At 42.8% G+C, this 27,017-nt stretch overlaps 1 protein-coding gene across 4 annotated transcripts in view; it reads left to right on the top strand.

Moving 5' to 3' along the window:
• The window catches only part of GPAM (glycerol-3-phosphate acyltransferase, mitochondrial), a 63,230-nt gene extending 36,707 nt beyond the window's left edge, over window positions 1-26,523 (top strand). For all 4 annotated transcript variants that reach the window (XM_043597513.1, XM_043597511.1, XM_043597510.1 and 1 more), the window contains 16 exons: window positions 1,674-1,820; window positions 2,424-2,520; window positions 3,184-3,320; window positions 6,127-6,226; window positions 6,551-6,763; window positions 9,953-10,066; window positions 11,558-11,643; window positions 12,831-12,946; window positions 15,048-15,118; window positions 15,932-16,196; window positions 16,673-16,815; window positions 17,975-18,052; window positions 18,689-18,829; window positions 20,417-20,606; window positions 21,798-21,856; window positions 22,521-26,523. In XM_043597513.1, the coding sequence (XP_043453448.1) occupies window positions 1,674-1,820; window positions 2,424-2,520; window positions 3,184-3,320; window positions 6,127-6,226; window positions 6,551-6,763; window positions 9,953-10,066; window positions 11,558-11,643; window positions 12,831-12,946; window positions 15,048-15,118; window positions 15,932-16,196; window positions 16,673-16,815; window positions 17,975-18,052; window positions 18,689-18,829; window positions 20,417-20,606; window positions 21,798-21,856; window positions 22,521-22,637 (2,074 nt within the window). In that variant the 3' untranslated portion in view covers window positions 22,638-26,523. The remainder of the gene's footprint in view (window positions 1-1,673; window positions 1,821-2,423; window positions 2,521-3,183; window positions 3,321-6,126; window positions 6,227-6,550; window positions 6,764-9,952; window positions 10,067-11,557; window positions 11,644-12,830; window positions 12,947-15,047; window positions 15,119-15,931; window positions 16,197-16,672; window positions 16,816-17,974; window positions 18,053-18,688; window positions 18,830-20,416; window positions 20,607-21,797; window positions 21,857-22,520) is intronic.
• The last annotated feature ends 494 nt before the right edge of the window (window positions 26,524-27,017 follow it).

The raw sequence follows: 27,017 nt of genomic DNA, 5'->3' as shown, positions 1-27,017 counted from the left end.
ACCTGAGCCAAAGTCAGGTGCTTAACCGATGAGCCACCCAGGTGCCCCTTGTGTTTCCTATTTTATAACCAAAAGAGAAGCATGTTTGATATTTCTGTCAAATAATTTTTGAGGATGTAGGCACAAATTCTTGTACTAGAAAATCATTACTAGAAATTTTAAGAGAATAAGGTTCTGTCCTTGCTCTCAGAGGAACTTGCTTAGAAAATAGCAGAGACTGGCTTGAAATCAGATCGAACAGGGAAAGAAGTCATTCTCAAGTTTAGGCATTAGAATATGGGAGTTTGCATGAAGATCAGTCTCTACTCTGCCTCATTGGTGTGGCCTGTGGTGGACATCTACCTTGATTTGGGGAGCCAGAGACTACAGTGGTTTGAAAAGACTGCTTAGAAATGTAGATCTGGGGGCGCCTGGGTGGCTCAGTGGGTTAAGCGTCTGACTTCGGCTCAGGTCATGATCTCACGGTTTGTGAGTTCGAGCCCTGCATCGGGCTCTGTGCTGACAGCTCAGAGCCTGGAGCCTGCTTCAGATTCTGTTTCTCCCTCTCTCTGACCCTCCCCCATTCATGCTCTGTCTCTCCCTGTCTCAAAAATAAATAAACATTAAAAAAATTAAAAAAAAATAAAAGAAATGCAGATCCTGTAGTGTGGCTATGAAGACCTGAACAGTGGTGGGCCATGGTAGGTACTCAGTAAGTATTGAATGAATGAGTAAATAGCTGATAATGGAGATTTAATTATCTTGTCAATTACTTGTAAAAACATTCCTGGCCAGATTGAAATAAAGGTATTAAAGGCATCAGTGTCCTGTGGAATTGGTCTTTTGTATTGATGAGTTATGGGGCTGTGTGGAGCTTTGCTCTGTGCTGGTCTAAAATCAGTAGCAACAGTGGTAGAAAAAGGAATTATTTGAAACTCCTTTGGGTTATTATATATTCTATTTTCTAGGTAAAAAACCTCCAAGTATGTTTTATCCCACCCAGGTGTTTTGACTAGTAACTAGAATATTAAAAGTGATTTAAGGAGGTTTAACCACGTATGTTCTTCCCCAAGTCACGTGGAAGATTTACCAAACTGGATTAAATCTTCTCTCTTAACTTCACTGTTTATTGTTGTGTGTTGTTTTAATCTTGAGCGGTGCCTTTCTTACATTACTGGTTTAAAATGGAAAACGCTTGTAAATATCTATGCCCCTCTTTGATCCCTCCTAGAGAGTTTTACATATAGTTCTAATAAAGTCACAGTATAAATGAGTAATAAATTAGATCTTCAAAAGAAAAATCTCATGTTACTTTGGCAGTGAGCTTTGGATACCTCTGAACTATATGCCTAAAGGGATAACCTTTCTTTCTCTCCCCTCTGCTAGAGTGCAACTTTGTGTCCCTCACAGCATATCTGGAACGTTTCAATTGATGTCATTGTTACCCATTGAATTTGAGTTAAATTCTTAAATCGGCCTTCCAGATTCCTCAGGGATTCATTGATTCAGGAATATAATATCCCTAATATTCAGTAGGCAGCCAAACAAAACACATCTAACTTGAGCTTATTGTGTTAATCACATATTAAAGAGAAGATAAGTTTTGTTTTGTGATTTATATCTATGATTTAGAAAATACTGAATGCAGGATGTCACATAGAAACAGTTACATTGTCTTTCTGCTTTCAATTCAGAGTACAGGAGGCAATTGCAGAAGTGGCTGCTGAATTAAATCCTGATGGTTCTGCCCAGCAGCAGTCAAAAGCCATCAATAAAGTGAAAAAGAAAGCCAAAAGGATCCTTCAAGAAATGGTTGCCACTGTCTCACCAACGATGATCAGGTATTAAAAGGCAAAGCAAAAAGCTTTCAATGAGAGCTGTTTTGAGCAAACAGGGACTGAACCATTGGGCTTTCCTAGCACAGTGGTTTTGGTCCAAAAGAAATTGGACATAATCTGATGGGAAAACTAACTCCTTTTTATTTTTATATTTGTATTCAAATTATGTGGGAAGTAGCACTGTGGTAGATTTTAAGGTTCCTTAATCTTTGTTAACTAATAACAGCCACTGAATTACTGCTGACCTCTCTTTAGACTTGTGAGCCAGGGTTCACACACCCATATCTTAAAGGGAGTGGTTTTATATGGCATTCTGCTCACCTAAATGTTCATTTGATCATTTGTTTCTGATGTGTAAAGTCTGCTGTTTGAGTGAAATGAAGATTTTAGTCTGTAATAAATAAAAATGGAAGATTTTAGTCTGTAATAAGTAATCTATATCTATGAGTCTATATGTAAAAGTTCAGATGCAGATACAGACACTAAGTCACTTGAAAGCACTTTTAGGTTGTAGGTTCAGAAACTTGAATAGATAAAAGTCAACGTCTATATAAATGTATGTATATGCATTTAAATTCCTTTTCTTCTCTCCCCCCTCCCCCTTAGACTGACGGGATGGGTGTTGCTCAAACTGTTCAACAGCTTCTTTTGGAATATTCAAATTCACAAAGGCCAACTTGAGATGGTTAAAGCTGCAACTGAGGCAAGAGTTTCTGTGATCTGTCATTCCATTTTCCCCATGTTTGTGGATGATGTTAGAGCTCTTCTGTATGGAAATGTTCTTTTGTGTGCTCTGTGCATTCCTGCCCATTCAGCAGATGCCCCCCCTGAGAGATGTACCACAGTAGCATTTGGTGAGGGGCTGAGAGGTGGGTGAAGGGGGACCTGCCAGCTGTGCAGGATTCCTTGGGTGGGTTGCTTTGCAACAACTCTAAGAGCAGGTGGAATAATCCCTATTTATAAATGAGGAAATATAAAGCACAGACAGATTAAGATTTCCCAGTCATGGCTGGTAAATGATCGCCTGTGATTTCAAGCCAAACCAGGCTTGCCTCTCAACCCTTTGCCTTTTTTATTTTATTTTATTTTTTTTAAACATAATCAGGGCTGCCTCTCAGAAGACAGAGAGAGTCCACTTGAACTCTCCATTGTGCTTCTCCTTCCCCAGCTCCTTTTTATTGTGGCTCTGGTGGTTTTCAGCCGCGGAAGTATTACAATGCAAGACGTTCATGTTACTGGAAAATGTTTTTCAAGAACGAGTCGTTGATCAGCCTGTGTTTGAGTGATTCTGACCAAATATGAAGTTTCAGAGTGTGATCCAAGTTCGCGTTTGAGTTTGAACTTTGGCATTTTTTTCTTTTACTAGATGAATTTGCCACTTCTGTTTCTACCAGTTCACAGATCACACATTGATTATCTGCTGCTCACGTTCATTCTCTTCTGCCATAACATCAAGGCGCCATACATCGCTTCCGGCAACAATCTCAACATTCCCATCTTCAGGTAAGATCAGCTTGTTTTGAAATGTAAGGTATGGAAAAGATTGTATCTTAAATTTTTCTTTTTTTTCCTTTTATGGTTTGAACCACGTTACTGTAAAGATGACATGAGCTGCTTTACTTTCATTATAAAAATTTGTTGTGGAAAAGTTGAAAAGTACAAAAAAGCTATAAGACTATCACCGTTCTTCCTGTGTTCTGTGTGGAATGCTTGGTGAACTGTGAATACCTCAACTTCATGGGCAATATTTATCAAATGGCTGAAAGGCAATTAGACCACATAGCAAATTACTGTATCAGGGTTGGCAGTAGAGAAGATGGGGGTGGGGGTGGACGGTGGTGTTGGTACAAAGTAGGTGAGAAGAACCACACCTGTTAACTTTGACCTCGTAATTTAGTAACACTAGAAACATGTAATGATTTCAGCATGACGCAAAAGGTGTATTTTAGAAGTTTTCAGAGGATGCGGTGGGTTCCGTTCAGAGGAAATAGCATGTGAAGATGCAGAAAGTTTCAAGTGTGTGGTACGGTTAGGAAGTGGCAGACAGTTCAATAGGGTTAGGGTTAGAGTGCAAGATATGGTGGGAAGGGTCAGAGGCCAGAGGTGGCCATTGCGTAGGGAGTGAGAGCTGGGTCAGAACAATTTTTAAGCCGAGAGTTTAGAGTGTATCCTGTAGTTGAGAAGTGGTCAGATTTGCATTTTGAAAGTCACTCTCGATTAGAGGGAGTTAGAACCATTCTGACTGTATTGTAAGCGTTCAGGCAAAAGATAACGAAGGCTTAGATTAAAATTTGTAGTGGTGCTCTTGGTGAGGAGGGCATAGATTTGAAAAGTATTTAGTAAGGTGAATTTATAAGACCAAATGCTAGTCCAGAGTGGGAGAGGGGTTGATGAGGGAGGGACACTCCTTGATCTTTACCGCCAGGGTACTAGGTACATAGTGGAGCTGAGCACCAATGGGGAATGAACAAGGAGTAGGTTTAGTTGGTTTGGGATATTGAAGGCTCAAATTTCAAAGTATAGAGCATCCCTGAGGTCAGCTCTGAGCAAGCAGTAGGGAGTAATGAGGAGGATGGACTTACAGTAACAGGAAGGGAAGTGGGCTTGTGGGTTGTGCACACAGGGTCTCACAAAGTGGCAGTCATCTCCCTTTCCTCAGCCTCACAGTCCAAGGAGCTCCTTCCTAATTGCTGGGCTCAGAGTTCTGTGGCTAACCAGACTCATGTGAATGGTTGAGCGGAGCCATTCATTCAGTCAGCTGATTCTTACCCAGCTATGCTTTAGACAAGAGTGAAGAAGTGCTGTGTCCTTTCCTTCAAATTGCTCATAATCTACTGGGGAATGTAGACAGATAGCTCTAATACAATGTGATATACCTGTACGGGGCAGACATGCTTCTCTAGGAACTAGAACATCTGTTTACTCTTCTGCACACCTCTTCCCAGTATTGAGGAACCTGGGAAGTTGCATTAGAAAGTCATCAGAAAGTTGGGGTGTCTGGGCAGCTCAGTCAGTTAAGCGTCCAACTCTTGATCGCAGCTCAGGTCTTGATCTTAGGGTTGTGAGTTCAAGCCCCATGTTGGGCTTCGCACTGGGCATGAAGCCCACTGGAGGGGAAGAGTGTCATCAGAAAGTTGTTGGCAGGCATAGATTTAGAGCCAAGAGGAGTGTTCCCTTCGGGCTCTAGGGAGGCCCTGCCCTGTACAGTTTGCCTTTCCTACAATGAGAATAACTCCTGTAATCATTCCCTCCAGGTTCTCAGCTTGGAAGTGCTCCTGGAAGGATCCCATGGAAATGCATGTTAAAAATTGATAATTTCGCATAATCCAACTTTTCTTTTCATGAACTCTATGCCAGTCATTGCTTAGCTCGTCTTTCCTTCGTATGTGACAGCCAGTCAGTGACCTTACCTGTTGATCCGCAGCTTTCTTTTGTTACGTGCCAACCTATACATTCACAAGTCACTTTCTGGGGCGGGTTGTTCCGTGGGTGGCTCATCTCACATTCGCTATGAACTTCTCTGCAGTCTTGTTCTCAGAGAGTGATATTTAGCTCTGGGAACATCTTACTGTTGCCTCCTTATCCTGACTACAGAAGATACTGGAAATATGTGTTGATATTGCTATTTTAATATCACTCTATTAGAGAAGAATTAGGAAGAGGCTCTGTGTTTGGAAAGGTTGACTTGCATATTATAAAATTTCATCGTAATATAAAAATCCATCAATGTTGTAGAAAGAAACAAGGGATTGAGAAAAGAATCACTTTATCCCTGTGTAAGTGTACATGAAGCACATTCTTGTTTCACGTTTTGGAAAATTGGTTATGCTTGGTTTGGGTTTGATAAAATTATCATGGGCTCACAGAGATATTCTCTAAGCAGTACTTTCTTGAAAAAATGTCCCCATAGGAGCTTTTGTAACCTCATATTCATTTTGTAGTTCATGTGCCAGAAGCACATTTCAGGATGTCTAATGGTTGGTGCCCTGAGACCCTTGACAGGGTTTTAAAATTTAGCAGTATTTCATAATCCTCTTAAAATCTGTAACACCACCTTTGCAGGGATATCGTACAGACTTCTTTTGGTTGTGAACAGACATTAATAGGGCTTCAGTACACAAAGTGATGTTCTGAAGGCTGATGAATGATGTAAGCGACTGAAACATCAGTAATATGGAAAGTGGAAAAATATCAGCAGCTCAAACGACACGTGGTTTATATTCATATGGTGTGTGTTGTGAAGTAAGTTGGAATTTAAGTATTCGTATATTTTTCTATATAAATAACTAACGCATTCTTCAATATCTAGTACCTTGATCCATAAGCTTGGGGGCTTTTTCATCCGACGAAGGCTAGATGAAACGCCAGATGGGCGGAAGGATATTCTCTATAGAGCTTTGCTCCACGGGGTATGTATGCTGTCTCAGTGTCCTTAAAGCAGTTATAGTCGTTATTCCACAGTAGAAGGAAAAAGAGACTTGATTGAGATTTAAAAAAAAAGAATGTTGTCTGTGTAATTATTTGAGTGGTATTGTTTGGGTATGAGTTTGATGATTATTTTTGTAATCACCAAAATAGAGCTTGGAGGAGCTGACTTGCTATTATTTACGTGAGTAAAACACTTTGTCAGTAGTGAAGTTCTAGGTTTTCATTTGTTGGAAGATTTAACTTGGCTGAGCTTGTTCTAAGTGGAGCGGGCTTGATTTCATGTTTACATTCTCCTTCTGTTCCAGCATATAGTTGAACTACTTCGACAGCAGCAATTCTTAGAGATTTTTCTGGAAGGCACACGCTCTAGGAGTGGGAAAACCTCCTGTGCTCGGGCAGGACTTTTGTCAGTTGTGGTTGATACGCTGTCTACCAATACCATCCCAGACATCTTGATCATACCTGTTGGAATCTCCTACGATCGCATTATTGAAGGTCACTACAATGGTGAACAACTGGTAAGAGGATTGCCCACCCAAAAGTCTTCTTTGCTCTCAAGTCTTTTGCTTTTAGAGAAGTGCTTTTGGAATTAGGAGGGTTTCTGGTACTGTTTAAAACAGGATACATGTAGAATGGGCACGGTGAGTAGTTTTCATCTTTTGTGCCCGCCTGATGGGTGTGCTGATGTGGCGCTTCCCTGCTCTCGGAGGGAGTGGTGTGGCTAGATTCTTCAGTGCTGGCCTCGATCGTGGGATCGGGATCGGGAAATGGGAGAACACTTGGCCCCATGTTGCCATCTCTGCCTGGAGGGTTATATATATGTCGTTTTCCCCGGGGTTGTAGTTTGTGTATAAATTGTAAGTTCAGCCTGACGAAATGCTGAGATCATGTTGATAAAGCAATTTAGAATAAATTAACTTGGTAGGTGGCAGTAACTTCTTAGTAAACTTTTTATTGAAGTGAGTATAGTAAGTTGCAGAAGAATGCACAGATCATAAGCCTGTAGCTTGAATTATCCTATCCCAAAGTGAACATGCCTGAGGAATCACGCACAGCAAGGGACAATATTATTAGCCCCTAGGAGCCCCCCTTGTGCCCCTTTCTTCACTGTCCCCTCAAGAGTAACTGTTTATCGTGACTTCTTACAGAATAGATTGGTTTTGCCTATTTTTGGACTCTTACCTAAATGAAATTGTGTAGTGTGTGGTCTTCTGGTTTTCCTTGCTCAAGTAGGTGTTGGTGGGATTCATCCATGCTGCATATAGTTAGAGTGTGTTCATTCTCACAGTCATGTAGTATTCCAGTGTATGCGTGTACTATGGTTTATTCAGTTGAAAACAGTTTGGTTTCTAGTTTTTTGACTATGGTCAATCTTGTATATTTCTCTTGATGAACACAGGTATGCATTTTGTTAGGTATGTACCTAGGAGTGGAAATGGTTGGGTCATAAAGTATACATACGTTCAGCTTTAGTAGATACTGAGTTTTCGAGAGTGCTCTTACCAACTTCCCATTCCTACCTGCATTGTGAGAGTTCCAGAGAGATTTTGTTTTGCTCTTGTTTAGTGTGGAAGCATGCCAGAAGCTGAGGGACACTAGATAATTAGAGGCTTTACGAATGAAGTGATGAGCTGAACTGTTACCTGAATTTCTCTTAGGAGACCCCTCCTTGTGTATATTTGTCTGTCTTGAATGTGCGCACCACTCACCCTGTCTCATGAGGCCATATCAGAGTCCTGTGTCCCTTATATGCCTGGCATTGTGCCTTATGTCAATTAATGTTCAGGAAATGTTACTAAATGAATAATAGGGTTAAAGGCCGCCGTGGGGCTGGATTTGGCATTCAGTTGCCTAATGTGAGATATTTGGACGCTGGTGATCATCAGACTTCGTATTAAGTGGCTTCTTTGACATCTTATTTTTCTCAGAACTGCAAACCGTTCTCCTTCCTGTTGTACCAGTTTTATCTTTCGTTGATTTGCAGTGGTATTTTTTTTTTCTTTTTTAAGCTTTAAATTTTAGTTCCAGTACAGTTACACAGTGTTATATTAGTTTCAGGTGTACAAGATAGTGACTCAACAATTCTCTACATTACTCAGTGCTCATTGCAAGTGCGGTCTTCACCCCCTTCACCTGTTTCCTACACCCCAGGTTACCAGGTTACCCCCTCTGGTATCCATCTGTTTGTTCTCTATAGTTTTGAGTCTGTTTCTTGGTTTCTCTCTCTTTTCCTTTGTTATTTGTTTTGTTTCTTGAATTCCACATATAAGTGAAATCGTATGGTATTTGTGTTTCTCTGAGTGGGTTTATTTTGCTTAGCATTATACTTTCTAGTTCTCTCTCTGTCGCTGCAAATGGCAAGATTTCATACTTTTTGTGGCCGAGTAATATTCCATTGTGTATGTATGCACCACATCTGTATCCATGCAGCTGTCGATGGACACTTGGGCTCCTTCCATAATTTGGCTGTTGTAAATACTGCAATAAAATAGGGGTGCGTGTATCCCTTTGAAGCCTTTTTTTTTTTTGGGGGGGGTAAATACCCAGTAGTGTGATTCCTGGATCATAGGGTAGTTCTGTTTTTGACTTTTTGAGGAACCTCCATACCGTTTGCCACAGTGGCTGCACCAGTTTGCATTCCCACCAGCAGTGCACGAGGGATTCTTTTTCTCCACATCCTCGCCAACACTTGTTATTTCTTGTGTTTTTGATTTTAGCCATTCCGACAGTGATATCTCATTGTAGTTTTGATTTGCATTTCCCTGATGATGAGTGATGTTCAGCATTTTTTCATGTATTGGCCATCTTTAAGTCTTCTTTGGAGACTTATCTATTCATGTGTTCTGCCCATTTTTTAATTGGATTATTTGTTTTTTCTGGTGTTAAGTTGTATCACTTCTTTGTATATTTTAACACTAACCTTTATCACATATTTTGTTTGCAAATATCTTCTCCCATTCAGTAGGACGTCTTTTAGTTTTGTTAAATGTTTCTTTTGTTATGCAAAAACTTTTTATTTTGATGTAGTCCCAATAGTTTATTTTTGCTTTTTTTGCCCTTGCCTCAGGAGACCTATCTAGAAAAATGTTGCTATGGCTGATGTCAGAGAAATTACTACTTGTGCTCTCTTCAGGGATTTTTATGGTTTCAGGTCTCACATTTAGGTCTTTGATCCATTTCAAGTTTATTTTTGTGTATGGTGAAAGAATGTGGTCCGTTTTTCATTCTTTGCTTGCTGCTGTCCAGTTTTCCCAACGCCGTTTGTTGAAGAGGCTGTCTTTTTCCTATTGCATATTCTTTCCTCCTTTGTCAAAGATTAATTGACCATATAATTGTGGGTTTATTTCTGGACTTTGTACTCTGTTCCATTGATCTATGTTTTTATTTTTGTGCCAGCACCATAGTTTGTAGTGGTGTTTTTGTGAATGGTGTGAACAGTGTACTAAATGAATTAGCGTTAAGTGTTCTGTTTTTCATTGACCAAACTGCCTCCCCTCATGAAAGGATTACATCTTGTAGCATCTTGCGTGCTGACCATTTTCTGACAGGTCTCAGTCAATGAATACGTACTTTCCCTCTTTATTCAGTGTTGTCCTTTTCAATACAAACCTCCAGTTTCCATAAAAATAACTGGTAGTTTTTGTATAGCAGAATACCTGTTAGCTTTCTCTCTTATCCACACTATTCTTTTGAAAATTGGAATTTAGGGAAAACCTAAGAAGAACGAGAGCCTTTGGAGCGTAGCTAGAGGCGTTATCAGAATGTTACGAAAAAACTACGGATGTGTCAGAGTGGATTTTGCACAACCATTTTCCTTAAAGGTGAGTGTTGGAATGAGGCTCTGTTAAAGCCTTGGCGTAGCTCCGAGTCAGAAGATGTGGCCTCTGCCCCTGCCTCTGTTGCCTCCTCTATGTGTGACCTCAGTTTCTTCTCTTGTAAAATGAGGACTATGTCAAGAATGGCATTTCCTAAATTATCCCACCAAAGTACGCCTGTTGGCATGATACTAAATGTCTGTCTTTGAGAAATAGCGGGATCCGTACTTATTATTTTTTTTAGTTCGCGGGAATTTTGCATGTTGCTTCATAATATATGTTGCTATTTTATATTATGTTCTAAAATCGCCTTTATGGAAAAATTTCAAAACCTAGCCCCTAAAGTAGGGTACAGTTGACAGTCCAGGATGATGTTCTGTTCTACTGAGTGGAATCTCGCACCCGCACATTCAAAGGGATAGTGCTGTTCTTATGGAGGAGCCTGGGGCTGTGGGTCCCTGGGATCCTGGCAGTTTTAAATTCCTAAGATTTTCAAGTTGGTAAAGAAGGAGAAGGATGAGTATGGAAATTGGGAGCCCAGGGGTAAGGAGCAGAAGTCCTGCTTTTTCCTTTTTCATACCTTTACTTTAAAGACTCTAACTGCCGGGCTGGACGCTTCCTGGCCTTACACGCTTTCACCTTCTAGGAGCCGTGCCATTTCTTACCATTTTGTCTTTTTCAAAACCATTGCACATCTTCCCTGTATGGTTAGGATTTGCTTTTGGATGGAGGTTCTTTTGACTATTATGTAACCCTCAGGTTGTCAGATTTCCTTTAAAAAGCATGGTTGTGTTGATTATCACTAATAGTAATAATTGGGAATGTCAAATAATTTCGTGTAGATGTGAGAAAAGTTATGAGTTTTCCTTTAACTTTTATTTATTTTTATTTTATTTTTTTAATATGAAATTTATTGTCAAATTGGTTTCCATACAATGCCCAGTGCTCATCCCAACAGGTACCCTCCTCAGTGCCCATCACCCACCCCCCCCCCACCCCCCCCATCAACCCTCAGTTTGTTCTCAGTTTTTAAGAGTCTCTTATGGTTTGGCTCTCTCCCTCTTTTTTTTTTTTTCCTTTTCCCTCCCCCATGGTCTTCTGTTAAGTTTCCCAGGATCCACATAAGAGTGAAAACATATGGTATCTGTCTTTCTCTGTATGACTTATTTCACTTAGCATGACACTCTCCAGTTCCATCCACGTTGCTACAAAAGGCCATATTTCATCCTTTCTCATTCCTTTAACTTTTAAATAATTGAGCTTAAGCACCACTGTCCCATCCTTTCTATCATCAGTCTTTCGGTTTTGCGCTTGCCAGCATTCTGGGGTGAGTCCGCGCTTCTGAAGGTCCGAGTGTGGTACTTGTGCCCTGTAGCGTGGCTCATTTTATAAACTATTCCCTTTTTACTTTTTGAAGAGCAAATTGTATTTTATGTATGTTTATGTAAGCAAGACAATGAGAGTTAATGATTGTGTTGTATTCCCCCACGGCTCCAGGAATATTTAGAAAGCCAGAGTCAGAAACCCGCATCTGCTCCACTCTCCCTGGAGCAGGCATTGCTACCAGCCATCCTTCCTCCAAGGTAAGATTTGTGGAAATGTTGTATACTAACGAAACCAACAAGTATCTATTGTTCCCTCCACGGCAGAGAAAAATAGGTTACTTTTCTGAAGAATGTGCATGTTCTCGTTTTCACTTCCTCACTTTGAGGAACTTTTCTCTTGGTTTGATAAAGGATAGTGAAGTGATGGGTTTTCATATTAGGCTGGAGGTTTCTGATTATTTGCCTTATAAAATCTTTTTGAGTGTATGAATCGGGTAAGAGTTCTTGTTTGATTTATGCTTTTGAATGTGGGAACTGAATTCCTTTTGGTAGTAGTTTAGGTTATGTATATTGTTAGTGCAGAGTATGAAAGGGTTTTCCTATGTCAGTTTTCCAGAACTCAAATTGAATTGTAACTTAGAGAAATTAAATATTAAGCCCTTCTCTTAATGTGTTCAAGTGTTGAAATTTTAGAAATGTTTCAAAATGAGGTGTCGGGGGCACCTAGGTGGCTTAGTTGGTTAAGCAGCAGACTCTTGATTTCGGCTTGGGTCACGATCTCATGGTCTGTGAGATTGAGCCCCGCATTGGGATCTGCTCTGATAGCATGGAGCCTGCTTGAGATTCTCTCTCTCTCCCTACCTCCCCCACTTGTGCGCACATGCTCTCTCTCTCTCTCTCTCAAAATAAATAAACATTTTTAAAAGATTAAAAAAAATCAAAAATAAAATGAGGTATCAGGGCACCTGGTTGGCCCAGTCAGTTAAGCATCTGACTCTTGATTTTGGCTCAGGTCATGATCTCACATGATCATGGGATGAAGCCCGCATGAGGCTCTGTGCTCAGTATGGAGCCTGCTTGGAATTCTCCCTCCCCCTCCCCCACTTGTGCTCTTTCTCTCTCTCAAAAAAAAAAAAAAAAAACAACTAACTATAATAAAATGAGATATCTTGCTTTATGCAGTTTTTTTGACCAGCCAGTGGGTTTTGGGGGTGATGTACCAATAGACTAGTCCTAACTCAATAAAAGTCTTTTGGTCAGGAGAGTGTGTTAAACCCAATAAAGTATATTATGGAGGAAGACAGTGCACAGAAATAATCTGTTGGTGGTTTAAATGTAGACTGTGTAGTAGTTGGAAGTGTTTGATACATTTACACCTTAGTTCTAGATAGTTTGCTTATAAAAGAGTGTGGTTGTAGAGTCTAATTAAAAAAAAATCTTTTCAGACCCAGTGATGCTGCTGATGAAGGTGCAGACACATCCATTACCGAGCCCAGAAATGCAACAGGTGAATCCTTCCGAAGAAGATTAATTGCCAATCTGGCCGAGCACATCCTCTTCAGTAAGTCCAACGCCAGACTCTTTAATCCTGCCCTGCAGACTCAGCACACGCAGGGCAGACCACACTGGTTTTGGAGACCGCTGTAGTCAGGCTGTACCTCTGGTGGCATCACCTGCTACAGGGGTGGTGATGGCAAGTTATTAGAAAGGGGATGCTGTGGGCATCTGAACGAATCGAGGAAAACCTCACACACAGTGCCTGGTAATTAGGTGCTCATGTGGTAGGTCTTCTGCTTTCTAAAAAATAGTACCGTCAGGATGATCTGTTGCCTCTTTTGCTCACAAACTTGTTTGTTTGAACTAACTAGAAGTATGGCATCTAGTTTTAGAGTCGCGTGTCCCTTTGCCTGCTGACCCCATGCTTATTTTCACCCAGCAGATATCGAGGGGCCATTATGTACGTGTAAAGCTTTGTTTTCGCTGTGGGGAATACAAACTGAATAATTAGCAGTTCTGTACGAGCTTGTGCTGCTCCTGGTGGCATACTTGTGCACAAATAATTCAAGTAGGAGTGAGCCGGGGTAGAGAGAGTGGGGGCTACAGAATCAGCCTCCTCTAAGCCCCAAGTGGCAACGTGTGTCATGTTGTAGAATCTGTTTGGCCGTCCTGTGGCAGGCAGTGCTGTGGTCCCTTAGTGCACAGCCCAGGTGGGCTGTCCCTGCCCTTCCCCGAGCCTTAACCCGAGTCAGGCCAGACTCTCAGCCCCTCCTGGTGGTGCCACCGTGGGGGCTTCCTCGCCCAGCCTCGCTCCTGCCCTCCTGCTTCACACGAGGGCGGAGTCTCCTTTCTTAAGCTCCCGTCTGTGGTCTCTCTCCTGCTTAAGTTCCGTGTGCTCAAAATAATACGTCCATAATGTTGGGAAGTTGGGAGATAAAGATAAAACCCACTGCCCAGATAACCAGGGATGTTGCCATCTGGTCTTTAAAAGTATTTTTTACAGGTTTATATAGTGCTGTTTTCCAGTTGTAACACAAATATTTATGTTTTTAAAAAACTCTTGACAAATATTCTTTTTAATGGCAATAAATATGGTACTTGGTACATTGTTTTTCAAACACTGGAGATAACACTGTGAGTGGAGTATTCATGAATTTGTTATCTCAGAATGTTCACAAGCGGTGTGTTTATTTCGGAATATTCCATAGATACTTATTTGACTTATATGATTATAATTTTCCACGAACTCAGAGTACTGGGTTAGGGGCCATAGTAACTCTCAGATACACTTCTGTCCTCTCCCTCCCTCCCTCTGACCTGGAAGGTTGATCATGCACCCTCAGTCCAGTGCACGCGGCACATTGCATCTTAGCAGCGCGGAAGCTGTGGCATGGGGGTGGAAGCGATTTCCCCCAAGTTATGAAATTAGTGTAGGAATTAGGATTTGAGCCCAAATTTTCTGACTTCAAGCCTACTACCCTCTTCCCCCACTGCACCTTTCTTTTACTGTGATGGTGAATCTGCCTGCACCAGGAGAGCAGGAGGCACAGTTCTCGTGGACTGCAGCTGGGAACAAGTCCAGAAACACGCAAGTGCGATGCCCCATAGAACCACCAGAACAGGCGTATAATTTGGGTCTTGGTATTTCCCTAAAGGTGTCTCTCAGTCATTCAGTAACAAAGTTCCACTGGCCTGTTTGGAAGGTGGAGCCATCTTAGGCTAGTTTCTGTTACAATAGTGATCTCTAGTGAGGTTCTGTGGGCCCAGAACATGGTATAATGTTGTAATTTCCCTTCAGTAAATCATAGTTCCGGGAAATGTGGTAGATGTGGAGGTATTTAGAGTTTTAAATACTCCTGTTCGAGGTTTAGGTACTTTGAGGGGCACCGGGGTGGCTTAGTTGGTTAAGTGCCCGACTCTTGATTACAGCTCGGGTTATGATCTCATGGTTTGTGGGATCGAGCCCCATGTCAGGCTCCATGCTGACAGTGCAGAGCCTGCTTGGGATTCCTTCTCTCCCTCTCTGTCTCTGCCCCTCCCCTGCTCGCTCATACTCTTTCTCTCTCTCTCTCTCTTTGAAAATAAATAAAAGATTTAGGTACTTTTAGAAACTTCCAGCTGTATTAAAAGAGAAGGGAACCTAAAGCTTTGTGTTTGCCTTCCAGCTGCTAGCAAGTCCTGTGCCATTATGTCAACACACATCGTGGCCTGCCTGCTCCTCTACAGACACAGGCAGGTATGTCTGCAGTGTTACTGGAGTTGAGAAAGCACGAGAAGGCTTGGGCAGCTGTCCAGATACTCGCTCGCTAATAAGTCTGGCCCAGTTCCGGCTTGTGCTCGTGAGATACGCAGTAGAATAAGCTAAGCAGCCTGCCCACAGGAGCTTACAACTCTGATGGAGAAAGTCCATGTGAAAAGAAACCTCAGAGACTGCATGATATATGTGGCAGTAAGACATGCCTTGAGTAATGCAGTTCACGTAAATAAGGCATATCGCGTTGATGTGCAGTAAGTGTTCTGACAGCTGACGGTTTCCAAGCTATTTGATTTGTATTTAGGACCATCTTCCCTCAATGCGTCTGTCTAAGCCCTGTGACGGGAGAGTGTGTCTGTCCCATTCACAGTCGTTTCTCAACACCAAACATAGTGCCTGTGTGTGTGTGTGTGTGTGTGTGTGTGTGTGTGTGTATACATATGCACCAAATAAGTAGTTGTCAGATAAATATTTAAAATGAGGGAAATTACTGCTAAGAAATAAGCACTTCTTACTTTTAGATGGCTGCTGCTTCCCTTTGTCACCTTATATGCTCCTATCACGTGTGGTGGCCAGAGTGTTCTCTGGATGTGAATATCTTGGCTTTCTGGAGGACCGGCCTTTTCACCAGTTTTCTGACCACCTGTGCACTGATATTCTGGCCCTTTTCCTGTATGTGCCAACAGCGGGCTGCAGGAAAGCCAAGGCAAGGAGAAAACTCCTCGGAATGGCCTCATGGCCTTTTGGGACGTAGGTTTTCCACTGTCGTGAGACCATTTCTGTCTGTTTCTCTAGGGAATTGATCTCTCCACATTGGTGGAGGACTTCTTTGTGATGAAGGAGGAAGTCCTGGCTCGAGATTTTGACCTGGGGTTCTCAGGAAACTCCGAAGACGTAGTTATGCACGCCATCCAGCTGCTGGGAAATTGTGTCACGATCACTCACACCAGCAGGAACGATGAGTTTTTTATTACTCCTAGCACAACTGTCCCGTCAGTCTTTGAACTCAACTTCTACAGCAACGGGGTACTCCACGTCTTCATCATGGAGGCCATCATAGGTATGGCCTGCCCCGGGGTACCCTCATGGGCAGGAGAAGGGCCTAAAGCACAGAGTGGTGTTGATTTGGATGGTAGCCCCTTGTTTAAGGGAATGTGTTGCTGTATTTTCAGTTTTCAAATAAAAATAGAATCTCTATCACTATAGCTTATTCATACATTTATCAGCAAATAGTTACTGAATTACTGTTTGCATAGTATACTTCTTACTGAGGAGGAGAGGGAACATGTTTTGCTCTCAGGAGCTGGAAACGTGACTGAGACAGCACTACACGTAGCAGTGAAATGAGTGTAGGGCGCTCAGTTGCGATCAAGAGGGGGCAGAGGAGAAGGAGAGCAGGAGGGTCGGAAGTGCCTGAGGAACGTGTTTGATGGAGTTGGGATCCCATGGAATCATGAGCCCTGGATCCTGAAGGGATTTATGGAAATTCTTGGAGCTGTAAGGCTGTTGGCTTCATTGACGCATCTCTTTCCTTAGCCTGCAGCCTTTATGCGGTTCTGCACAAGAGGGGCTCTGGAGGTTCTGCGGGAACGTCCCCTAACTTGATCAGCCAGGAGCAGCTCGTGCGGAAGGCCGCCAGCCTGTGCTATCTGCTCTCTAATGAAGGCACCATAGCTCTCGTAAGTGAACAGTCCTTCGCGTTGCCTGTTCTTTTTCTCGAGCATTTTTGTGAAAACACGAGCCACCTTTGTGTTTTTGTCTCAGAGGCTGTTTGGTCCTTGTTTAAAGCTGTACGCTCTACTCCTGGGTCTCAGTGACCATCCGGTCAACATGTTGTGTACTATCTTTGTTTGCTGTTGGGGTCACTGCTCCAGTGAACCTTTCATGCAGCTGGGAGGCGTGATGGGACAGATGGCTCAACGTTCTCCATCAGTCAGATCCAAAGTTACTGAGCTCTTATTGTACATAAGGCACTGGGTCAGAGGTTTGTAAATTATTAACATGCCCAGAAGATAAGAGCTAGAAACAGTCTTAAAAATCATCTTTGCAAGCCCTTGTCATTTTACAAATGGGAAAACTAAGACCCAGCAGTACTGATGAGCATTTATGTTCTATTTAGGCACTTCTAGACATTCACAATGAGACATACATATTAGGCAATAGATTCTGTTTCCTCAAAATCATCAACAAAAAGAACTCGTATTCTATTTAAAGTCTAATACTCTTTCCCACTCATTTGAACGTGTCCTGGAACATTTATGAGTACATGTATTGTGAGTACAGCCCTCCTCCATAGCAGCATTATTTGTGTGTGGTATATTGTCGTCCCGTTGGGGAATCTGTTTTGCATAAACTTTGGACAGCAGGATGGAATGGGGTAGGTAAAGCTCCCAGGATTGACCTTGTCCTTTTCCTGAGTCATTTTTGAGCTATTTGAGTATTGTCTTTCCTCATCTACCACTTTTATGTACAATATTTACCGTGAGGTAGCATTTGCAGAGAAATTGTCTCAGAAAGAAAAAGAAATAGGTGGTAGGGCCCGACAGGCAGTCCTGATGAGGACTTGCTCCCCTGCGGGAGACGCTGAGCTCGGGGCACCCTTTGCACGTGGTGACACCCTTTGCACGTGGTGGCACCCTGGGTGCTCTGACAGAATGAGGGCTCTTCATGGGCTTTGCCTTTGACCAGGCATTTAGCGAGAGGGTGGGCAACGGGGATCTTAAGGCTTCCCAGTGGCGTGAGGGGGTTGATACGGAAGCATTTGGCAGTCACCTTGTACCGTGTTTCTGTCTTTAGAAAAGTCGGTGACATTTATATTTAAATGCCTTTTCTTTTCAGCCCTGCCAGACATTTTACCAAATTTGCCACGAGACAGTAGGAAGGTTTATCCAGTATGGCATTCTCACAGTGGCAGAGGTGAGAGGTGGCTTTGCTTGATTCGCCTTTGCTTAGGTTCTCACTCTTCCTTCTCTTTCCTCCCGATTATTTTAACTAATGTTACAGGCAGTTATTTCAGCCAGTAATCACATTTGGTATATAGTCAAGCCCACATGAAAAGAAAAGTAAGGATAGGGAGAGTAAATGTCTTTGGGGATTGTTTTTAATACTTTGGTTTCTTTTGTGTCACTGGTCTTGTCCAGAACCCATTGTGACTTGATTCTGTGATACCCAGAAGTTTTCATTCCAAGATGAGATGTTTTACATATCAGTGCTTGTGGTTTGCACACACGCGTTTTTCTCTTTTGAGATTTTAAGTTTTGTAGATTTAGGACAGCAAGTACGGCCTGGGAAAGTAGATACCAATTTAGAGGAGGTGGGGGTATTATTATTTGCTCTGTCTGGTAGCTTTCCCCGCTGCCTCTTTCTTGTTTCCTTCCTTGCTCTCTCCCAAGTGATTCTGAGTTTGGAGAGGGAGGTGCTCTGTGGATGCTGTGGATGGCTAACAGGAGTAGGGGAGGGCAGTGAGAGAGGATACTTTGTCTGCTGTCCAGCCAGGCAGATGTCTGTGTGCCTGCGCATATTTATTTCCTGTTGGTCGTCTCTTTGGCATAGCAAGATGACCAAGAAGATACTAGTCCTGGTCTCGCTGAGCAGCAGTGGGACAAGAAGCTTCCAGAGCCTTTGTCTTGGAGAAGCGATGAAGAAGATGAAGACAGTGATTTTGGTGAGGAGCAGCGAGATTGCTACCTGAAGGTACTTCGGTGAAGAATTCTGGTGGATGTTACACTGAAGAGTTGGGGTTTATGTTGCCCTTAGTGAGGTTCTTATAAACAGGACTCGGGTGGCTTATTCCTATCTCTAGCACCCATAAACCAGCCACAGTGCTTTCTGCCTGGTAAAGATACTCAAATGTTTGAGGTGAATGAATACCCCCCAGTGGTTCAGTTTGGGTGTAGGCAATGGAAAAGGACACAGAAGTGCAAATTCTGGAAGATGAATGTCAGGAAGGAGACCTGTCACAGCCCTGTCATCAGAATGCACAGGTGCAAATGTGTTTCCCTACACTTACGCTCACTCCTGAAGAGGGAGGACTTTCACTCAGTCATCAGTAAAGCCAGGTAGTGCCCAGAGTTGGGGAGGGATTTCTATTCAGCTGTCACTGGCCGGTGACTCTTTCTGAGTTATTCTCAGTCTTGCCAACCCTCCCAGAATTTCATACATTGAGGTCTTTGCCTTCAGTTAAAATAAATCCGGATCATCAGAGGAGAAAATTTAGATTTCTAAGAGATTGATTGTCTCTGGTTTGTAATTTTATAAGTTGATGACCCATGTTTTTCTGAGTATTTTAAGTGGGTTACTCTTTAAAAAAATTTTTTTAATGTTTATTCTTGAAAGAGAGAGAGAGAGACTGAACGTGAGCAGAGGAGGGGCAGAGAGAGGGGGAGACACAGAATCCAAAGCAGGCTCCAGGCTCTGAGCTGTCAGCACAGAGCCCAATGCAGGGCTCGAACTCATGAACTGCAAGATCATGACCTGAGCCAGAGTCAGCTGCATAACCAGCTGAGCCACCCAGGCGGCCTGGCACTAAGTAGTTTACTCTTTTTGCAGTGGTATGATACCTCCCAATTTACACACACACACACACACACACACACACACACACATGTACACACACACCCCACAGACTCAGGAGGTGTAGCTTTTGGAGAGTCGAAATGACCTTTAGGAGTTTTTCCATTTTGAGTGTTCATGGTTTTAAGAGGGGGAGTGGTCTTACCTTGGCACTGCCAGGGGCTTATCCGAGCTGGCCTGTTAGGGGTGGGTGCAGTGAGAGCCCCGTCTGCCACACGCACCTCGTCACCACTACTGTCATCCCCACTGTGTTACCATGTGGGACCGAGGCCACTTAGTGGTGGCAGCCAGTGCAGGCTGGGAAGGACCGAGCCTTGCCAGGTGGTCTTGCCAGGTGCCTTCTTTCACACTCGAGCGCTGTGGAGCTGGGCTTCGAACCCTGGAGGGCCCAGCTTTGGGACCCGCTATTTTCGGTGATGGCAAAATGTCATAATTCTGTCATTTAAGTATGACCGGTTCTTCCAGGCAGCTGCTTAGTGAATGTAAATCTCAAGTACTGCAGGAAAGAGGACTGTTGTGAAGAACCCATTTCACATCCAGAGTCCTTTCCGGCAGAGGGTCTGTGCCCCGGAGTGGCAGGCTGCTTCTGGGGGGTTGACTAGTGAGAGGCCGCCGTCTCAGTTGCTGCCTCTCCGGAGGCCCCTGTGTCCGCGCGCTTGCTTCTTCTCTCCCTCCGGGTGACGGCATGGCCCGCTCTCGCACTCCCAGGTGAGCCAGTCCAAGGAGCACCAGCAGTTCATCACCTTCCTGCAGAGGCTCCTGGGGCCCCTGCTGGAGGCCTATAGCTCCGCCGCCATCTTCATCCACAACTTCGCCGGCCCGGTTCCGGAACCAGAGTATCTGCAGAAGTTGCACAAATACCTGATCGCCAGGACGGAAAGAAGCGTCGCTGTGTATGGTATGTGTGTCGCCACCGTGGCTTCTTTTAAAAGCCGTGCCTCTTTCGATTATAGGAATCTGCTAATTGTAGACAGTTAGGAAAAATTGCACACTTAACCTGACCTCCGACTTCATAGACTCCTGTTAGTGTCTGTTTTTGTACGTTATATAAACGGAATGATACAGTTACATAGTCTTACGTCCGGCTTTTTTCACCTAACATCGTAAGTGAGGTTCGTACATGTTAGTGCATGTGGGCGGTTGTTCATTCTGTTGCCTTATAGTACTCCACCATATAAATACTTCTTGCATATAATTTCTATCCATCACCGATGGATAGTTGGTTTGTCTGCACTTCGGAGCTACTCTGACAGGCGCCACTGTGAATGTGTCCTACGTCCTGGGCAAACACACGCCCACTTGTACACTGGGTGCATCTAGCAGTCGTCTGGCAGCTTCAGTAAGCACTGCAGGTGATTCCTGGGTGGTTGTGCCCATTTGCACTCCAGCAGCCGCGTGTTTCCAGTGCTCCACACCCGGCTGGCATTCGCTGTATAAGAAGTGTGATCTGGTGGGAATAGTGTTTTATATAGTTAACGGCTTAGGACTGACACTGCTTGGAATCGATATTTTCTAGAGCCGGAAGGGATCTAGAGATAATTTCTCTCTAGGCATCTCTCTCTGTCTCTCCATATCCATATAGATGAATATCTAGAGATAGAGCCACCCACTTAATAGATGAGGAAACTATCGTAGATCACATAGCTAGTTAATGGGCAAACCCGGGTCCAGAATTCTCTTCTTCTAACCTCTAGATTTGTGCCCATTCTGGTTCCACTGATGTGAGCATCGTCTGTGCGTCACTGTGCAGTTTAACAGAATTTCTACACCCTGTCTTGGTTGCCTCTCTCAAGAACCTTTCAAGATGGTTGTTGGTGTTTCTTCTTCTTTTCCTTTTCTCTCTCGTTTCCTCCCTCCCTCTCTCTTTCTGTCTGTCTTCTTGCTGTTTTTTCCTTAAAAGATGACAGAGCAAGTTTAAGGAAACAGCAGATCCTTTGAGACCTCACGGGTTGCAGTACCAGAAATGGAGCTTGGCCCCAGTCTGCTGATGTGCACAAGGCCTCCAGCACCTCCCACACTTTCTTACTGTGGATGTTGGGATTTTTGTGTTTGCTGAACTTTTTGACAAGGTCTTATCCTGTCTCTACAGCTGAGAGTGCCACTTACTGCCTTGTGAAGAATGCTGTGAAAATGTTCAAGGATATTGGGGTGAGTGCCCACCACTTACAGTACAAAGTTGTGTCTTCTGTTCTCTTTCCGCCCAGATCTAGTCTATCTGAGCCACCTATGTTTGGGCCCTGAGAAAAGCAGTTTCTGCTGGACGAATCATGACAGCGTTTCTGGGGATTGAGAGAGGGCGGGTTATGCTGAAGGTGAGGCCCATCAGTACAGACTTATTTGGATGTTCCAGAACTTTGCTGATTTTCTTCTTCATCCCCAAACCGTTCACATACAACAGGTGTTGGGGTGTTTCAAGCTGCTAATACAGTTTTGGTAGGGATGTTAATGAAGCCATATGATTTTCAGTTGTTGTGTTTTTGCTGGTATTGCCAGAAGTATTGTCCAGTGTACTTTACCTTGCTGTGGGACATGAGTTCCATGGAGGTACTGATAGCCTTTGTAAGGGACTTATTTGTGACTTTATTCTAACACAAATTTTAAAGTATACTGATTGGACTCTGCCCAGGAACACCACACCCACGTCCATAACCTCCCCACCCCGTACTCGTAAACACCCACATGCACATTTGCTTAAAGCCAGGATGTGATTTTATGTGCCTTCCTGCCTCTCGGGGTCTATGACACAGGTCAGAGTTGGTGCCAGAAATGTCTCCTTTCTTCGGTTTGTCTTTAATTTCAACTTTCTCTCTAGGTTTTCAAAGAGACCAAACAAAAGAGAGTGTCTGTTTTAGAACTCAGCAGCACGTTTCTACCTCAGTGCAACCGGCAAAAACTCCTAGAATACATTCTGAGCTTCGTGGTGCTGTAGGTGACTCCTGGTCCCGTGGCGAGTGAAGGGAGTGGGGCATGTCCCTCGTGGGCTCCAGCCTCTGGCTCGAGAGTTGAAGGCGCCGGCGTGTGGTCAGGCCTGACCTGTCCTGATGTGACCTGCAGGAACACAAGTGCCTTCCCCTCCGCGGGCCTGTGCTTCTCCCACCCTGAGATGACACAGCAGCCCCCGTGCAGGTGACACTGGGGCCTCTGCCTCCGCTTGCAAATCGTCGGTAGATGACACAATGAGATATCAAAAAATCATCTTGGAGTCTATTAGAGATTCATCTTTAAGCATAACTGTTAAGAACTAATTCCTGTGGTGGGCACAAAAACGTAGATTCATTCTAGAACCGAATCTTGTATAGTGTACCTAATACTGTTGGATAATTCGTCGGTATATTTTCTGATTAACGGTTAATGCTTCCTTTAAACATGATCGGGTCATCCATTCACTGTGTGTGGTTTTGTTTTTTTTGTTGTTTTGTTTTGTTTTTTTCCAGTTTTATATTTGTCAATAGTAGCTAAATTTTAAAGGGGACACCTTTCATCCCAAAGTGCTTTACAAATGAACGGGCTGATCTGTATCACACCCAGGTATCACTGTGCTGTCCTTTGCAGTCAGATTTAGAAAGTGTTTTAAGAACTACATGAAAACATGAGGTTAGGTCAGAAATAGAGCTAATGTGATCAAACAGTTAACATCAGGAAGTAAATTTGGCTGGCAAAATTCAAGGTAAACTTTGCCAGAACACTGACTTTGAACACTTCTGCCCATATAAAAAGTGCCATTGAGTTTTAAATGACCAGCAAGTATTTAGGAACAAGTCCTGTTTTATTTCTGCACTGTCTCCCACCCCTCTTGGCACCTGCCTCTCAACAGGTGCAGCTACTTCTTAGAGATCTTTCCGCTAAATAGCACCTGGCCTAACTTGATTAGCTTGGCCTGATGGACTGTGATAGTGTTAAGTATTGGGGCTCTAGGCTGCCGACCCGGGGCTCTCATGTACTGTGTACAGGTTGTGCACTGCCCCAGTCCAGGTGACTGGTACCCACTCAGGCTGTGTGGTATACATCATGTGGTGGCCCCCTCGACAGGCAAATGGTTGAAGGCATTTATGGAGTTTTAGCTGCGAGGAAAAACGATGGGTTTTTAAAAACGTGTATGGGCTAATGTGCCGAAACCCTGAGGCCACATAGTGGCAAACTATGATGAAAAATTGCTCGTAATGGGTAGGTGCCTTTTTATGAGCAGGAGCATAATTATTTGTTGTAGTGATGGTGTGGATTTCATAAAGATCATGTGATATTAAAACATTTTCTAACAGCTTATTGTTCTTTCTGTTCATGGTATTATGGAATTAGGAATTTTTCCTGATGAATATGGCATATAGTCTTTGAATTTAAAGGTACTGAGAATTAAGTTTGTACTTTTATAAGCTTGGACTTTAAATACTAATAGTATCTCATAAATATCCCGTGTGTGTCGGGAGAGGGAAGGGTACTGGTTGGTATTTCACAGTGTATGAAATAGCTCGTTTGAAACTCCTAGCAATAACGCTGTGCCATTGCGATCTTTTTCCAGTCTTCTCAAATTCCACGTTTAAAATATGTTCGTTCTTTGTAGGAACTCACGTACCCTTAAGCCATCGTCAGTGTTGTAGCGGCTCTGGTGCGGAGCGGGCTCTTCACCTTGTAGCACTCCATTTTGCTAACCGGGAGAGAGGAACGTGTCTTCTTTTGGCTGGAGCTGTGCACATGGGGAACACCCACGGAGTGGCCCTTTTCTAGGCAGGCAGTCATTGCACTCATCTCTCTCATTCCCCTTCTAAATTATAGATCAAGGATTACTCAGGCTGTCTCTTACTTACCTGGAGGGTCAAGGTTGGGACTGACCGTGAGTGGAATCGGCTGCACTGCCTGTGACTTCTGCTAAGAGCTCCCGCCATGCCTGCCCAAGCAGGAAACAATGGCTTCTCTGGCTTCATTTCCCTTTTCAGTTGGTTTGTCTTTTAGAAATCTAATCAGATGCTTTGGGGAATGCAACGTATGATTTGCTAGCTCTCTTGCAACTTAACTCACTGTGAGAATAAATATGCATGCTTTTTGTAATTAACTGGTGCTTTGAAAACCTTTTTTAAGGAAGAAAAATCTCAACCAAAGTTATGCTCATCCACACAAGCTGACCCTGAGTTAATTTTAGCACAACTCATTCTTCAGTGCCTCATTACTGAAAACAACATACATCATCACAGTAAGGCTTCCAGATAGCACTGTTTTGCTTAAAGATTTATTCTCACTGTTTTCCAAAAGCGAATGGCTTCCATGTAAGAATAAACAAACTAGGTGCTTGTAAATAATTTATTACAGTTTACTCTATTGCATTTCTGTAAACCTGAAATGCATGCCCTCCAGGGGAAGACTGTGAGTCAAATTAAAAAACAAAATCCAATAACAAGCAATACGAAACTGCACGCTTTCAAATTACCAATGTCCTAAGTGATTTCAGAAAAGGGGAAGGAATTTCTGCTCGCTTAGCTTTGAAGAAAAACAAAGGGAAGGCACCAGTGTGAACCATGTAGCACTAGTAACAGAAAGTATTCCGAATCTTCCTTCTCGGATTTGTCGTCTCTGGAAGTCAGAGAGGTGAGCGGATTGCAATGAATGTAAACTCAGATTGTGGAACTTGCGATCCCCCAAAGGGGAAAAGCACATCCCGTGGTTCTCCATGTAATCTGAGTGCGCTGTGAGATGCTCATTGGTGTTTTGTAGAAGTGTTGCTGGGTAAAATAAAAGTGTACGCGAATCCTCTTTTTTTGGAAACTCATGGTTTGCTCTGGTGTAGCAAGGGCTCAGGGTGTGCCGGTCCCAAGCCTGTTTAACCCAGCATTTCCAAACAATTGTGACCCCAGGATCTTTTTCAAAACCCCTTTACACCCCTACGAACTTCCATGAAGCCATGGAAAACATTTTGGGAAGCACTACGTTAAACAGTAACAGCAGGGAGGCAAAATTTGCATGCATTTTGTATAATCTAATGTTCTAGTTAATGGGTGTACATTTCCTCCCCTGGAGACAATAAGCACAGAAAACTGTAATATAGGTAGTCCCATATCTTTCCTTTGATGGAAAGATCAGCTGTCAATGATCCTGGGTTTTTCCCTGAAAGTAGCAAAATTAACACAAGGATTAACTGGGGTAAATAATGAAGATTTTAATTCAGATCTAGAAGAAAATATTGCACAACTGAATGCAGATTTTTATCCACAGATAGTTCTAGTGTTTAGAAATGATAAGACCTATCACTGAAGTTTATAAGACCTAATTTGGATGTAAATCTGTTTTTTAAAACACTCTTTTTAGGAACTTGAGACTTGGCATCTGGCATTCTAGTTTAATACAAACTAATGATCGCATTTGGAAGAATTTTGCCTTTATTTCTAAACATCTAAAGCTCTGAAATGCCTTGATGGAAGGTGTTATTTTCCTGTTGTACAAAGAAATGTTAAATTGTTGTAAAAAGGCTTACTATAAAGTACTGTGAAATAATACTATGTGATTTTGTGAACGAAACTTATTTGGAAACGTTGATTGATTTTTATGCCTGTTAATGTATTGTCAGAAGCACAGAAGTGTAGTTTTGTTTTAATAAACCAAAAAATGAATATATTCTTGATATCTCAAATTCGTAGTTGAAAGTTCCCTAATAGGTTATTATACCATTGCTCTTGTTGGACTTTACATAGGACTTTAATAAAATGTTCATAGGAAATAGCCTTGCATAAATTTATGGACCCCCAGTGGATGGTTTTTATCACTGACCCAGAGCTCTTCAAATTTGATCAAGCTTTTTATCTCCTTAATAAATATTCGTATCACAGAGATCTACTTTGAGTTTCTGTAAAGATTCCTTTAAACCTGGTGCTTCTGTCATATCTTTCTATACTGAAGTGTTAGGTTTTTTCCACTAGTTCATAATAGTTGCTCAGAAATTACTTTTTTGACAAGTAAGGCAAGTATTTTCTTAGAGCACTATTTTCTTTTTTCTTTTTCTTTTTTTTTTTTATGAAATTTATTGACAAATTGGTTTCCATACAATACCCAGTAGAGCACTATTTTCTGTGGATCCTTCGAAAGCCTTCAAATGCAGCCTTCTCGAGAGTGTGCCCTCCAGAAAGGGTGGCGACCACGTGCCTGGACCATGCCATCCATGCCCTTTGGGTCCATGACATGTCTGTGACCCTGACACCCCAGACCACGAACCCTGCTCTCCACCAGACCCTCTATCTGAACTTGGTACTTTGTCCCCTCTGATTTGTTCTGGAAGGTTCTTGCCAGGACTATATCCTTGCCTTCTGGTGCGTTCATTCTTTGCATT

This window comes from Prionailurus bengalensis, chromosome D2, assembly GCF_016509475.1.
Source record: "Prionailurus bengalensis isolate Pbe53 chromosome D2, Fcat_Pben_1.1_paternal_pri, whole genome shotgun sequence".
Taxonomy (NCBI): Eukaryota; Metazoa; Chordata; class Mammalia; order Carnivora; family Felidae; genus Prionailurus; species Prionailurus bengalensis.
Note: the sequence above shows the minus strand (reverse complement) of the source record. Positions and strands in the feature narration are given on the sequence as shown.